Below are 16,692 nucleotides of genomic sequence, written 5' to 3' on the forward strand. Positions count from 1 at the left end.
GGAGCTTTCTTTCCACCTCTAAAGACTAAAAAACATGAAGTTTTTAAAAATGTGATTCTTTAAAAGCAGATTGTGCCAGCGGTGGCACGTAGAATAAGCCCGATAGTAAGCTCTCACTAGCCTCCTGCGCACCTAGTTTAGCCTAAGTCGCCGATGCTTTTGCCGCAGCTTTGAATGGGTTCTCAGGCCTCGGATCCTTCATCTAGAGGACCCACAGGATTAGACGGCAAAGGAGGAGTCTAAATGTGTCTGACAAATGACAGCCCTCCGCTAGTCCCGGGTTTACGTCTCTGGGTTAACGCGCAGCTCGGGCCCCAGTGCGCCTGCGCTGGCGTGATTCCGCCCCCTTACCCGTGGCCGTGTTCCCCATGCTGCCTGCACGCCTGAGTTGCAGGCTGCTGTGGCCCTTCTTACGGGCATCCGCTCCCACTGTAGCGCGCCATGGCGCTCGGGAGACGCTTTTCGAGAGATGTGCGGCCGCCTCTTCCTACCAGCCCCCATCGGGCCTGGGACGTAGGCTTTCTCGTGGCTCAGCGGCAACGGGGGGTTTCGAAGAGAGGACTGACATGGAGGAGCATTTTCTGTTCCCCGAGTACGTCTCGGAGCCCGAGCCCCCACCGACCCTCCAAGAGCAGCTCCGAGAGCAGCAGCAGCGACAGGATGAGGAGGAGCGACAGAAACAGCAGCGGCGGGAAGAGCGGCGGCAGCAAAAGCTACGGAACAGGAGTCGGCAACACCCGGTCGTGGGACACCCGGACCCGACGGTGCCACCCAGCGGCCTGAACTGCTCGGGCTGCGGAGCGCAGCTGCACTGCCAGGATCCCGGCGTGCCCGGCTACCTCCCCAGCGAGAAGTTCCTCAGCGCAGCGGCGCAGACCGACGGCGGGCTGGCGCGGACCGTGTGCCAACGCTGTTGGCTCCTAGTGCACCACCGGCGCGCCCTGCGCGTACAGATGAGCCGCGAGCAGTATCGAGAGCTCGTGAGTGCAGCGCTGCGACGGCCGGGACCCGCCCTGGTGCTCTACATGATGGACCTTCTGGATCTGCCCGACACCCTGCTGCCGGAGCTGCCAGCGCTGGTGGGCCCCAGGCAACTGATCGTGCTGGGCAACAAGGTGGACCTCCTGCCACAGGACGCGCCCGGATACCTGCAGCGACTCCGGGAGCGACTGTGGGACGACTGTGCCCGCGCAGGGCTCCTTCGGTCGTCTAGCCACCGAGGGCCACAGCACGCCGAGGAGGACGGGCCGCGAGATGGGAAGGAGAAACCAAATCTTTCTGCCAGGGTCCGCACGGCGCTCAAGGACGTGCGGCTCATTAGCGCCAAGACTGGCTACGGAATCGAAGAATTAATCTCAGTGCTTCAGCGTTCCTGGCGTTACCGCGGCGACGTCTACCTGGTTGGCGCCACCAACGCTGGCAAGTCCACTCTCTTCAACACGCTCCTACAAAGCGATTACTGCATCGCCAAGGGCGCCGAAGCTATCGACAGAGCCACCATCTCCTCTTGGCCTGGTGAGCCTTAGAAGGCCCGTCCCCTTCCTTTTCTGAGATGCTCAATCTTGTCACCGGCACCTAGTATATTCTTTCTAATTCTTCCTTCCATCAAGAGTCTTCCCTTTAAAAATTCTCTCCCTACTTTGGTCACACTTCTCTTTTGTGTCAGCCTAGAGCTCTGAAACTTCTATGTTAGAGGATTTTTCTCTAATTTAAATATTTATGGGAATATTTATGGAGCACTTATATGTTCCAGTCAAAGTGCTAGGCGCCATAGATGAACCAGAAAACAAGCAAGAGTTCCTGTTCTCTTGGAGATTTCTCTGGTAGCTTTACGTCTTTGTATGTTTCTCCGGAAAGTCTTTCATTTACTTTTTTCTTCTTTTATTTTCTAAAGCTCACTCCACCCTCTCACTTATTCTTCATATCTTAAGTTTATTCATAAGATCAATATACTATACACATTTAACAGTTGAGTAATTCACTAATGCTATATGATGTGTGACTTTGAAGGAAAAAAGCCAACTTTGTGGTTTTGGTTTTTTGTGGGGTTTTTTCCAAGATTTTATTTTTAAGTAATCTTTACACCCAGTGTGGGACTCGAACTCACAACCCTGAGATCAAGAGTAGCAGGCTCCAGCCAGGCACCCTTCAACTTTGTGGTTTTAAGAAACTTAATGTAATTGCAAAACAGGTCGTTTTGTGACCCTGTTTGTATTTAACAGTTGGCAAAACTGCCTCATTTGTTTTTTGAAACCAGTGTTTAACTTTGATAGGGCAAACGTCTCCAGGATTTTGGTTAAATTATATACAGAAGTGCTCTTATACTTGATGGTAGTACAGTGAAAAATGAGGGAAAAAAAAAACATGTCTGCAGATTTAAGATTCAAATCCAGGTTGAGCCTTTGAGCCAATCTCTGAGGCTATTTCCTCACCTGTAAAAGTAAGAATGATTTTGTAGAAGGTAATCATGAAGGTTCTGCAGAGGAAATCACTGTACCTAAGACATGGTAACTCCTCAAAAATGTAGGTTTTCCTCCCCTTATTTTCTCTTCTTTTATAACGTTTATAACAATATATTCTTTGAGATTTCAGGTACTACATTAAACCTTCTGAAGTTTCCTATTTGCAACCCAACACCTTACAGGATGTTTGAAAGGCAAAAAAGGCTTAAAAAAGATGCAACCGAAGTGGAAGAAGATCTTAGTCAGGAAGAACAACGTCAACTTAATCTGTTGAAAAAGCACGGTTATGTAGTAGGTAAGTACCTTCTTTGGAAAACTCTTGTTGGGGTATGCTAAAAAATTTTGTGGAGCAACACGGAATACAGCTGTCTGGGGGTAGCCAGGTTTTGTGGGAAGTGACTACTTTCCCCCTTCTGGAACAAAGAAGCCCTTTAGAGGCAAAGCTACTATTTGGAAACCCAGAGTTCATTGTGCCGAGAAAATTGAAACAGTAGGTACCTGGAGAAATCCAGGGAAAGAGCAGTAACTGCCCACCAACCATTGTCAGAAGTAGAAGCATTTTCACTAAGAAATAGCACCCACTCCTGCAGACCAGCACAGGATGTTGACTCCATGCAGCAGCTTTAAATTAGATTGTCCCTTCTGAGCCACCCAGGCTCAGTCGGTTAAGCGACCAAATTCAGCTCGGGTCATGATCTCACAGTTTGTGAGTTCGAGCCCCTCTTCAGGCTCTGTGCTGACAGCTCAGAGCCTTGAGCCTGCTTCAGATTCTGTGTCTCTTTCTCTCTCTCTGCCCCACCCCCTCTCATGCTCTGTCTTTCTCAAAAATAAACCCAAAACATGTGTTTTTTTTTAAATAGATTTCCCTCCTTTACTGAAAATAGTTTGATTCCTAGCACTTTCCACCCATCCCTCCACCCAGTGTACACAGCTTGCCACACACTTGACCATTGCAAGAGTCTGACTCCCACTGCCTTTGAAAAGAGGGCCAGGGTATCATTGTAGTCTTGCTTCTGTACACCGTATTTAGTCTAACTTGTTTGAGGCAAATAAGAAGAATAAGAATTATCTGTCTGGAGTCAAAAGCTTCAAAGGAGTGACTAATAGCTTAACTGTAACTTGTTCTAGGAAGAGTTGGAAGAACATTCGTATATTCAGAAGAACAGAAGGATGAAGCTGCTTTTGAGTTTGATGCTGATTCCCTTGCCTTTGACATGGGAAATGAACCTGTTATGGTTGCAGATAAATCCACCAAACGAATAGAATTGACCCCACAGGATGTGAAAGATGCCCACTGGTTTCATGACACCCCTGGAATTACAAAAGAAAATTGTGTATGTATTTGTTGTCTTTTAGAAATACTAACTTTCAGTTACACAAGTCCTGTCTTAATTGGCAGAACATAGGAAAGGAAGTATTCTTCCACTTTAGACTCAGTTCTGGTTTTGAACACAAGTAGTTCAGGCTGGTCTGTCTGCCATCAAGATCTGTATTCCATTTGGTAGATTTCATTGTTCACAACCTATTTGTGGTGTTGTGGTTGTTACCTTAGTTAAGGAGACATAAAATCCTAGATCTTGAGGTTGGAAGAAAGCATAAATATCACTGCAGTCTAGCCACCTGTTCTATGCTTGAATTCCCTCTAATCCTATCCATCCGGCTTGCACTAAAGTAAGAAGTGACTCACCACCAGCTGAAGCAGTGTCCCCTCCTCTCTCAAGGTCACCCCATTTGGCCTCTCACCTACTCTTTGTGTTGAGCTGGACAGTCTCCCTGTAACTTGTACCCATTGTTCCTCAAATGGACCTGTATGGACTAAATGCCTCTTTCCCTTGTACTACTTTAAAGTGTAATGTCCTGTCTCTTCCTCTATACTCTTCTTCATTAGTTCATCCAACAAAACCTTGAACATTTACTGTGCTGACATAATCCAGATAATTTGTCTGTTCCTTGCAGCTCTTCTCCCTGTTCGTCAACTGAGGCCCCTTTTCAGAATATTTTCTAATTTGTTTTTGTCCTTAAAGTATGACATTAAGAACTAAATTTCTTATATAAGTACTCTCAGATGAGCATAATTGGAATATGATTAATTCTCTCTCTCTTGCTCTTAATACTTTTTTTTAATGTTTTACCTTTGACAGCACACAAATGGGGGAGGGCCAGAGAGAGGAGGACAGAGGATCTTAAGCGGGCTCTGTGCTGACAGCAGCGAGCCTGATGTGGGGCTTGAACTCACAAACTGCAAGATCATGACCTGAGCTGAAGTCAGGCACTCAACCAGACACTCAACCGACTAACCACCCAGGTGCCAGTCCTTCATACATCTTTTTAATCCAATTGCAAGATCTCCTGGGCAATTTTGTTTTATCTCATTAAATTCAGCCTATGTCCCACACATTTATTAAATCTCACAACTTTTTATTCATTTGCGGTTTTGATCATCATCCAAGTCCTGGATTGACCAGTGTGCATCCAGAATATATACATAGCCTCACAACAGATCCATTAATCAGTTTCCTTTGAATCTGGTTAGTGACCCAAGTTACTGATTCACCTAATTATGTTGATATGCTTATGAAACATTGGTGTCTTAGCTTCTCTTCCTTCTTTGCCTTATGTGGATCACTTAACAGTTTCATTATCAGAATGATACTCTTATTTCGTGTCCCATATCACAGGATCATACAGATAACAGTTTTGTACTCCCACAATAATTGCTTGTCACCTGTCTCTTCCTTCTCAATCTAGAACTTCAGAGCAACTGGACTACTTTCTGGTAATGTTCCAGCACTTTCACTTCACCAATGTATTCTTCAGGGATAGCAGTTACTTCCATCATATATACCCTCTTGTCAAATAGAAAAGCAAGAATTTGCTAAATATTCTAGGCAACAGAATAAGACCTTCAAGTTTTTAGATCTAAAAGATCTCTGGCAGTTTGCTTTTGGTCAATTTATTGAATCATTTATTAAATGCCTTCAACCAGTGTTTCCCAAACTGATTCAAGGAATTCTGTTGTGAAATAAAAGTATGAAAGTCTCTGCTAAAAAGTGTTAAAAGGTTTCTTTACTGCAAGTGACTTTTAATGTGCTTTTTTCAAACAAAAATGCTGAGAAAAAAAGTACTTGCAGCCCTTTGTTCTAGGTTTCATATATTCTTTATTTCCTTGTTATTTTTCTTAAGAAACAAGTTCATAAAAGTTTTTTATCCATTTCTTTTACCTTCTCTAATATTTCTCTTCAAAAAAAATTTTTTTTAAGTAATCTCTGCCCCCAACATGGGGCTCAAACTCACGACCCTGAGATCAAGAATCAAAGACTCCATTGACTGTGTCAGCCAGGTGCTTCATTATATTGCTCTTTTTTAATCAGATTTGATTCCTTAAATCATACCAAAATCTTGTTCTTCGTGGCTCTCCTTGTTCTTCGTGGCTCTCCTTTTCTATTTTCTCTAGTCTCTTTAGGAACTCTTCATCCTTAGAAGCCAGAGGATTCGTTGTTGTTGTTGTTGTTGTTGTTTTTAAGAAAAAGGAAGAAGCCAGAGGATTCATAACTTTATCTCATATTTTGCTGATCATTTGGGGGAAACAAAATGAAAACTGGAATTCAGAAAGGGGTTCTTTAAAACTCTTTACCTGCTCCTAGAAAGAGGTGACCATTTTAACATTTAATGCATGCATACTTGCCACTGGGATATAAGTGGCATTTTGCCTTGCCTTTAACTGAAAACTACTCCCGAGAAGCCTTGATGGAGAGCAGATACATGCTGTCTGGGGACTGATTCATCAGTTGTTTTCAGTTCACGCCAGTTTTGATATTTGAGGGATGCTGCTCACACAGAAATTCTCATACTCTCATAAAGTTGTTTTGCCATTACTCAATATTAAGTTGTGAAACAAGAGTAGAGCCCCATCCATAAACTGATTTAGACTGAATGAATGTAGGAATTTTATATGCAGCAAATTCTGACATACCTTGGTTTATCGTGAAGTCTGGAATATTTTTTTTAAACACTTTTTACCTAAGAGGTAAATAAAAATATATCTTCAATAAAAGTAATTCTCGGGGCACCAGGGTGGATTAGTCAGTTGAGCATCCAACTTTGGCTCACGTCATGATATCCCAGTTCAGAGTTCAAGCCCCACATCCTGCTCGATGCTATCAGCACAAAGCCGGCTTCAGATCTTCTGCCCCACTTCTTTGCCCCTCCCCGGCTTGCACTCTCTCAAAAATTGGGGTGCCTGGGTAGTTCAGTTGGTTAAGCAGCCAACTACAGCTCAGGTCATGATCTCATGGTTCATGGGTTCAAGCCCTGCATCAGGCCCTGTGCTGACAGCTCAGAGCCTGGAACCTGCTTCTTATTCTGTGTGTGTCTCTCTCTCTGCTCCTCCCCCACTCACACTCTGTGTCTCTCTCAAAAATAGATTTTAAAAAACATTAAAAAGAAGAAGAAAAGAAAAACATTTTTTTAAACAGCAATAATTCTCTAAAATATCTACCGTCTGCTTTACAGATTCTAAGCCTTCTGACAGAAAAAGAAGTAAATATTGTTTTGCCAACACATTCCATTGTTCCAAGAACTTTTGTGCTTAAACCAGGAACAGTTCTATTTTTGGGTGCCATAGGCCGCATCGATTTTCTGCAGGTAAGGAAAGTCTGCACCATTAAAAAATGACTTATTGGGGCTCCTATTGATAAATAGTGATAACACACTAGACTGTGTAGGAGGTTGGTATGCTTTTTGTTTATTTGTTTGAAAATGTCCACAATAAAAACTTGGGAAAAAGAAATGGGGAGGAAAAACAACTAGTAAGTCTCAGAAACTAGATCTTCTTTAGGATATTAAATGCCCAGACAGGGGCGCCTGTGTGGCTCAGTCGGTTAAGCGTCCAGCTTCAGCTCAGGTCATGATCTCATAGTTTGTGAGTTTGAGCCCAACGTCATGCTCTGTGCTGACGGCTCAGAGCCTGAATCCTGTTTCAGATTTTGTGTTTCCCTCTCTCTCAGCACCTCCCCCATTCATGCTTTGTTTGTCTCTGTCTCAATAATAAATGAACATTAAAAAAAAACATTTAAAAAATAAACAAGTAAATAAATGCCCCAGACAGCTTGACCTGGAGAAAAGATACTATACCTGTCCTATGGTATTGTTTCACATGGAAATCATAGGCCCAGCCTTAGGTACAGGGTTAATTTGCATTAAATAAATCCCATACTTCTTTTTTGTTTTAGTAATCTTAATACCAAATGTGGGGCTTGAACTCACAACACCCTGATCAAGAGTGACATGCTCCACCAATTGAGCCAACCAGGCACCCTGTCACACTTCTTTATATCCCATGAAATGTATACCTTTATGAATGTGCTTTTTAGTTTGGTATTCATTTACATAGCATTATTCTGGGAACTTTAGAGTGTTTATAGAAGTGCTCCCTGTTTTCCCAAAGTGAGGAGAAAAAAGGGAGATGAAAGGTAAATGTATCCAACAGCACTAAATGCAATTTGCAAGTCATTGCTGTAGCCTTTTTCTTGAATTTTGTGTTTTTTCTTTTTTTTAATGTTTATTGTTGAGATAAGAGTGTGACGGGGGAGGGGCAAAGAGAAGAGGGGGACACAGAATATGCAGCAGACTCTAGGCTCTAAGTGTCAGCACAGAGCCCAACATGGGGTTCAAACTCAACGAACCCGTGAGATCATTACCTGAGCCGAAGTTGGACGCTTTACCAACTGAGGCCACCCAGGTGCCCTAGGTTTTGTATTTTGTCATAATTTGTTGACAATTTAGCCTTACACACTTATAACCCTTATATGTTTCAGTAAAGCCCACAGAACAGTAATATTTTAAAACTAACTTTACACTGGGACAATTAGAACTTTTACTTATATTTACTTATGTTTCATTATAGATTTATTATATTTATTTACATTTCCATTTACTTATAAAGGGAGCTTGATTTTTTTTTATTGATTGTACATTGTAATGTGCTGGTTTTGCAAGTTTTTCATTCTGTAAAATAACTTCTTTTCTTCCTTTCTTAAGGGAAATCATTCAGCTTGGTTTACAGTTGTGGCTTCCAGCCTCCTCCCTGTGCACATTACTTCCTTGGACAAGGCAGATACTGTGTATCAGAAGCATGCCGGTCATACATTACTCAAGGTGAGGCAACATACTTTGAAGATTGCATTGTTATGTTAACGTCCACTGTGACAGTCCCACAGCCCTGCTAAGAAATCTTTCTTGGCCATAACCATCTTTGTTATGCTTTCAGCTAGCTCTCTCCTCACCTGTTCTGCTTGAGGATTTTGAGTAGCAAGTAAAATAGGTTGTATAAGAAAAGGAATGTTGTTTGGACTGATCCTAGAAGAGCTAGCCTTGTGTTTTCTCTAAACTACACTGACCAATACAGTAGCCACAGTGCTATTTAAATTTAAATTGATTAAAAGTAAACAAACTTTAAACTTTAGTTCTTCTGTTGCACTAGCCACTTTTCAACTGCCCAGCAATCACATCATTGCACAAAGTATATTGGATACTGGTGAGGGAAGAGAAGTTATAGATGTGCTCACAACTGGGGCTGCTACTGGCAGGTGGAGGCCAGGGACAATGCTAACCACCCTGCAATGCACAGGACACAGCAAAGAACTCTCTCGTCCTAAATGTCAGCAGTCCCACAGTTGAGAAGTCCTGGTCTGGGTGGAAAAGCTCTCCTCCCAGGTTCTTAATCCCAGATACTTACTGAGTATTCTGCCCTTTACTCCTGCCCTACCGGCTCCTTCCTTCCACCTATAAGTATGTTACGGTTTCTCTCATCTTTTTTTTTTTAATCTTTAAAGTTTATTTATTAATTTTGAGAGACAGAACACAACCCAGGGAAGGGCAGAGAAAAAGGGAGAGAGAATCCCAAGCAGGCTCTGCACTGTCAGCACGGAGCCCAGCGCAGGGCCCAATCCCACACACCATGAATCGTGACCTGAGTCAAAATCAAGAGTCAGACACTCAATGGACTGAGCCACCCAGGGGCATCCAGTTTCTCTCATCTTTAAAAAACAGAACAAAGCTTGGGGCGCCTGGGTAGCTGAGTCAGTTAAGCGTCCAGCTTCAGCTCAGGTCATGATCTCACAGTTTGTGAGTTCGAGCCACACATCAGGCTCTCTGCAGTCAGTACAGCCTCCTTCGGATCCTGTGTCTCCTCTCTCTGCCCCTCCCCTACTCATGCACATGCATGTGAGCGCTCTCTCAAAAATAAACATTAAAAAAATTACAAACAAAAAACTCAGTGTCCCTCATGTCCTGCTTATTCCTTCTTTTTACTGTCAAGCTTGCTCCCGCTCCTCACATCCCATCCTCTGCAGTCCCCATTTGTCCCTTCCTGTATCACTGAGATTGTTCTTACAACTGTAGTTCACCAAGTACTAAGTGGGAACCATTTCCAGCTCTTTAATAAGACATGACATAGACATGGTAGCGTATAATGTATAAGATTTAGATTATTGGAGCCAGACTGAGTTCAAATGCTTGCTCTGTTCCGCCACTTGACAACGCTGTGTAACACTGTGTCGTACCTACATCACAAGGTTGTGGCAAGGACTAAGTTCTAGGGCGCTGTTGTAACTACTATGTGAGTGTGGTGATGATGATGATGATGATGGAACACATCTACACAAATGCCAGGTGCATCCAGCAAAGGCGATTCAGTATTGATTAGTGCTTATGCAACTAAATGTAAGCCAGAACCCAGAGGATACACCTGCCTTCCAAAGAGAATAAAAATAAACCTGACTTGAGAAGTAAATGTTTCTTTCTCTCTAGAGAAAGAAAGCTAGACTGTAATTAAAACTCCATTGACAGGGACGCCTGGGTGGCTCAATCAGTGAAGCATCTGACTTCAGCTCAGATCATGATCTCACAGGTGGTGAGTTTGAACCCTGCATCAGGCTTTGGCTGACAGCTCAGAGACTAGCGCCTGCTTCAGATTCTGTGTCTCCCTCTCTCTTTCTCTGCCCCTCTCCTGTTTACACTCTATTTCTGTCTCTCAAAAATAAATAAACATCTAAAAAAAATTTTTTTTAAACAACCCCATTGATAGAACTGCCCTAAAGTTAATATTTCAGAGACCTATAGGATTTGCAGGGTGGGCAAATATATAAAGGCAATCAGCAATATAGGATCTGTTGGTTTTTCTACTTTTAAAAGACTTTACTTCTGTTAAATTTGCTCACTTTTTAAGTAAAACAATAATACATGAGTTCAAATACAGCTTGAGATTTCCAGGGAAGAAAACTTCTTAATTTGTATAACATGGCTCTCCTAAAAATGAATTCTGTCATTCTCTGCTTCCAAGCATCTATGTAGTGTGCGGAGTGGACAGAACTGATGCTCTCCAAAGTAATGATCCCAGTCTTCTCTCCCAGTAAGAGGAACATTCTGGGGAGTGCTCTAAGACTCATTCTTGCCTCCTGGTTTTCTTACTCATCTCCCAAATCCAAGCCAGCCCTCCCTTCTCCTTATCACTGAATGCAGCCTCCCAGTTCAAGCTGGAATCTGCTTTCATTAGGCTGTTTTTGAGATCCTGAAGTATTTTCTTAGCTTCCATCTTTTACTGCCCTCCTGCTACCCCCACCCCCAAATATACCTCCACAGCCACTAAAGCAGTAGTTTCTCAAGCAGGGTTGACTTTTGACCCCAGGGGACATTTGACAGTGACTGGAGACATTTTTGTTCTACACAACTTGGTGGATGCTGAGGAGATGCCAGGGATGCTGCTAAAAAGTCTACAGTGCACCACACAGCCTTCCCCCCAGCCCCCATCAGCGTGTTATTCAGCCCAAAATGTCAATAGTGCCAAGGTCAACAAACCCTACACTACAGAGATCTTTCCAAAATACAAAGCAGGTCACAGTATTCTTTTTTATTCTTACCTCTATTATTTTTCCTGCTTATAATTCCTTGGTAGTTCCACATTACTGAGAAGTCTAAACTGATAGTTTCATCACTAATACACACACATGCACAGACTTAATGTACCCTAGACAGTTGACTACAGTTCCCTGAATTCATCATCCGTTGTCCTGTTTGTGTACATGATGCTAATCCGGAATACCTTTCCACTAAGTAACTTCAACTCTATCTCAGAATACTCCTCAGATATTGCTGCTACATCAAGGTTTTCCTTGACTAAAACATATTCATTACTTTCTTCCTCCACAACTGTAGAACTTGATAGATGCTTCCCATCACATTTCTTACCTTGTAATTTGTTTACATGTTATTTCCACCTTCTGATCTCCTTGGGGCCAGGAACCATATTATAATATCTATCTTTGTGTCTCTAGTGTTAAACACAGAAACATTTATTAATAAAAAGTTATTATCCAGTCACTTCCCATTCATGGACACATCTATAAACAGAAACTAAACCTTACCCATTACACATGTACCCTTCACTTGTAATGAGGCAGGGATTAATCTTTGAGGCCAGCCAGGCCTATGAGACCTAAAGTATTTTGAAGGATGTTATTCTAATTGCCCAGTGTTATTCTGCAAAGCTTTATGGAGGGCTCTAAAAACAACGTAAACTAATAAAACAAAATTCGATTAGGAGGTTCCAATAGGACACTTACTCACATGAAGCATTTTGTATTGGGATCTATAGGCTTTATCTCATTGAAGAGTTCCCATGCTTTTCATTTGAACTAGAAGTGATTTGGGGTTTTTCAGTAGCTGAAAATATTATTGATCCCTGTATAGAACTATTCTATCAGTGCTTTACTGAATATTAGAGTTATGGGGAGTTTAATTTGAACTTTCAAACATCTTCGTTTTATCTCAATGGCAGGTGCCAATGGGTGGAGAAGAAAGAATGGCAGAATTTCCTCCTTTTGTTGGTGAAGACATTACACTAAATGAAGGGCTTGGGGAATCTGAAGCAGTGGCTGACATCAAGTTTTCCTCTGCAGGTAATTGTACATCAAGCACTTTTTATTTTTATTTTTATTTAATTTTTATGTTTTTTTTTATTATTGAGACAGAAACAGAGCATGAGTGGGGGAGGGACAGAGAGAGAAGACGACACAGAATCTGAAGCAGGCGCCAGGCTCTGAGCTGTCAGCACAGAGCCCGATGCGGGGCTCGAACCCACGAACCATGAGATCATGACCTGAGCTGAAGTCAGCTGCTTAACCAACTGAGCCACCCAGGCGCCCCCATCAAACACTTTTAAAAGGTGAATAGGGGCAACCTGGGTGGCTCAGTCGGTTAAGCACCCAATTTTTGATCTCGGCTCAGGTCATGATCTCACAGTTTGTAAGATCCAGCCCTGCATGGGACTCACACATAGCCTGCTTGGGATTCTCTCTCCACTCTCTCTGCCTTGCTCATGCTCTCGCTCACTCTGTCTTAAAATAAATAAATACACTTAAAAAAACAGAAGGTGAATAAAGTGGCCTTACGTATTTTTATAGAAATGTGCATTTAACTAACATAAGCTGAGGATTTTAAGAAATACACTAATTTAAGGGCACCTGGGTGGCTCAGTCGGTTAAGCGTCCAGCTTCCAGCTTCGGCTCAGGTCATGATCTCATGGTTCGTAGATTCAAGCCCCACGTCGGGCTCTGTGCTGACAGCTAGTTCAGACCCTGGAGCCTGCTTCAGATTCTGTGTCTCCCTCTCTCTGACCCTCCCCTGATTGTGCTCTCTCTGTCTCTCTCTCACACACAAAAATAAATAAAAAACATAAAAAATTTTAAAAAAAGAAATATACTAATTTATTCATTAAACACAACCTACTCTGAAAATAAATTTGTACCTTTTCACGAATGCATTGTATGCTTTCTTTAAAAGTAAAGTGAAAAAAAGCAGTAGCCTCCTTTGATGCTTCATTTTGAGCTTGGGGTTGACACTTCTAGTAAGATGGTTGCTAACACCGCTTTGTGTTCTATCACATGCCTGCGTAGGTTGGGTTGCAGTAACACCTCAGTTGAAGGACAGACTGCATCTCCGAGGCTATACACCTCAAGGAACAGTTCTGACAGTCCGGCCCCCACTCTTGCCATATGTCGTTAACCTCAAAGGCGAGCGCATCAAGGGGAGTGTGGCCTATAAAACCAAGAAACCTCCTTCCCTTGTCTACAATCTGCAGAAGAAGAAAAAACAGATACATACATGAAGCTGACCCTGTTCACACTGAATATTAACTATACTGGACATAACTACCTATGTTAAATTGTGTTAAACAGAACTATAATAAAGCTTTCATTGCTCCCACCCTTTTTAAACCACCCAGGTCTGTGTCTGTTTATACTATATTGAGTTTGTCAATACAAATTGGTATTTTTGTAGGATGTGTATATGTATGTATTTGTGACCCAAATATACCCCAAAAGGAGTTCAGCTACATTCAGGTTTCTCCCACTATTTATTTATTTATTTATTTATTTATTTATTTATTTATTTTTTTGCATTTACTTATTTTTGAGAGACAGAGTGTGAACGGGAGGGACAGAGAGAGAGGGAGACACAGAATCCAAAGCAGGCTCCAGGCTCTGAGCTAGTAGTGGTCAGCACAGAGCCTGACATGGGGCTCAAACCCACGAACCGTGAGATCATGACATGAGCTGAAGTCGATGCTTAACCAACTGAGCCACCCAGGCGCCCCCTCCCACTATTTATTAAGACCAGATGTCGGGGTGCATGGCTGGCTCAATCAGGAGCATGCAACTCTTGAGCCTGGGGTCATAACTTTGTGCCCCATATTGGATGTAGAGATTACTAAAAAAATAAAACAAAAAAACCCAGATGTTATTTCTTATTTGGAGTCTAGTTGAGAGAACAACAGAGCAGTTGGCATATGAAAAAAATGGCAAAAAAAAATTGGTTTTTCCAAAATAGATGGGCTGAAATAAGATAGGAATGAATAGGTGCCTCTGTTCCGTATAGTCATCCAAGTTTCCAGCTGGTGGAACACTCCATGGCTTCATCTCTAGATGTAAGATGGTTGCTCAGGTTGTCATCCCTTCCCAGCAAGCAGAAAGAGGAAAAGTGAGTGAAGAGCAGTTTCCCTATTTTGGGGAAGGGGAAAAGGTTAGAAGTTGCACACATTTCCTACTATCTATTGATCAAACTATATGGTCATACCCACCCACATGGAAGCCGGGAGATGTAGGGGGAAATGGAGACTATTTTGGATTATTCTTAAGGGAGAAGAAACACTGGAGAAACAACTAAACATCCACCCTTACATAGTCCTACCAGAGATCTTAAATTTTAAGATTCAGGTTATATCTTTCTGGCATCCAAAGTCTATTTTGCAATTTTCAGATCACTTTAACCATTTTCTCAACATCTGCCTTTGTACGCTGTATAACACTGCATCAGTCAGAAGTCTACCTTGTATTATTCTTGTTGAATAAGTAGCACTATAGTTGTGTACAGTGAACAACTGCAAGTACCAGGTCCCAATGTGGAGAGGAATGCTAATGGAAAAGGCTGACCTAAATGCAGTCCGATCCATGAACTTCCTGTAGACTAAGGTTTAGCATAAATTAATGGACATAACCCATGTTCTCTGTCAACAGGCATCCCCTACCCCCATCTCACTACGACCATTTAGAATAAATGGTTAGCATTTTAAGATGCAACTTGTAAAACCCATAGATCTTACTTTCATCTTGTTTCAAAGTAAATACTATTGTCATCTTGGGGAAGAGAGTTCTTTTATGTGTAAGACTGCATTTCAGAATGCCAGCACGCCTCATCCCTAGATAAATAAATGCCAGTAACCTCTCCCCCTGACCCATTAGTCATAATGACAAATGAAAAGTACCCCTCGCATTTCCATGCCCACCCTCTAGAGGGCAGTAGCTTCCCAAGTGGAGAAAATCAATTTCTCATTTGTATTTTGGAGAAATACTATTAATTTTACAAGTTAAAAATTTGGCATTTGTGTAGAACTGATGCTGTCATTACCCTGATAACTTCTGAATATGTATTTTAGAGAGCAAAACATTCATCCTTATTGTCTCTAGGTTTTGGGGTATCCTGATTAACAAAGATTCAGTTTTTAAATGTTCATGATTTATACTCTCAGATCTCCTTTACCGCTGAAATTCTACGGTTTCGCTGCATAAAGCTTGACTGAAGCAGACGTTCAGTGTACCTTGAAGTTTTAAACAGCAAAGTTAACTAAGCAAGTTTAGTTTCCCGGGTTATATTACTATCTCCAGGTCTTCATTGTCTCACCTAAGAACGAGGAGAAAACATTAGATTTTTCTTAGTCCTTTCATAATTCTCAGTGAAAACAGGCAGGAACGTCAGGAAAGAGTGGTTCCAATACTGCAAACAGGACGCCACATGCCTAGACAGTTGAGGACTTCTGCTAGGATCTGTATTCATTCACTCCATATTCTGCCAACCTAAAGCAGTCCAGGATCACTACTGGTAAATTCAACTGCCCCACAGGGGATTTTACTTAAAGTTCTGTCACTGTGTTGGTTTCTGAGCCTTGGTCAGTTTACTGATTCTTGTTAATCCAGTAATTGGAGTATGATCACTTCCCCTGAATCATTAATCATTTCCACTATGGCAACATTCAGAAATAAGTAAAGAGGAGAATTAATGGCAGAATGTCAGGACAGCCTGCTCACTTTTCCACAGAACAGTGATTGTTATGAATGGCTAGAAAACAATTGAGCAAGTTCATACTACATTATTTACAAGCTCTGCAGCTTGGTGTTTAACATGTCACCTCTTTTGTATTCATGACACCTAAAAGAAGGGAAAGATGTGCTATAAAGGTTTTTGACTTCTATGTAACATTAAACTCAAAAGTTCTTTTTTTAATTTTATGTTATGCCTCACCTCTCCTTTTCCCTTCCTTGAAACAAGCAGCATTTTCTTCAAAGTGACTGAAACATAGTTTAACACATTTCGTATTTTTAATCACCATAAATGGCAATTCGAACTTTACTGTGTAGTTCCCCAGAGTCTAAATTTGTTTATGTTACTCGCAACACTCACTTCCCATGACAACCAAGGAGAAACAGAGCACAGATGCAATCATGTACGCTTGTGTTTCTTGAGCATACAGACACTGCTTACAAAATGGAGATCAAGGCCAGCTTCCTGCAGATGACTAACTTGGAACTCCAGCTGTGCCAGCCATGGCAGAGCTGTGATTGCTTCACTGAGTAGGCACCGGGCGCTCAGGCTGAGGCGAGTTGCTTCGTAGACAGCC

General features: G+C 42.1%; 1 protein-coding gene across 1 annotated transcript; it reads left to right on the forward strand.

Moving 5' to 3' along the window:
- Positions 1-249: 249 nt before the first annotated feature.
- NOA1 (nitric oxide associated 1) lies at positions 250-13,740 on the forward strand. Its single transcript, XM_029945498.1, has 7 exons — positions 250-1,515; positions 2,593-2,757; positions 3,591-3,796; positions 6,975-7,106; positions 8,502-8,618; positions 12,298-12,418; positions 13,415-13,740. The coding sequence occupies exons 1-7, from the start codon at positions 369-371 to the stop codon at positions 13,624-13,626; spliced, it is 2,100 nt and encodes a 699-aa protein (XP_029801358.1). The 5' UTR covers positions 250-368; the 3' UTR covers positions 13,627-13,740.
- The last annotated feature ends 2,952 nt before the right edge of the window (positions 13,741-16,692 follow it).

This window comes from Suricata suricatta, chromosome 1 (genome assembly GCF_006229205.1).
Source record: "Suricata suricatta isolate VVHF042 chromosome 1, meerkat_22Aug2017_6uvM2_HiC, whole genome shotgun sequence".
Lineage (NCBI taxonomy): Eukaryota > Metazoa > Chordata > Mammalia > Carnivora > Herpestidae > Suricata > Suricata suricatta.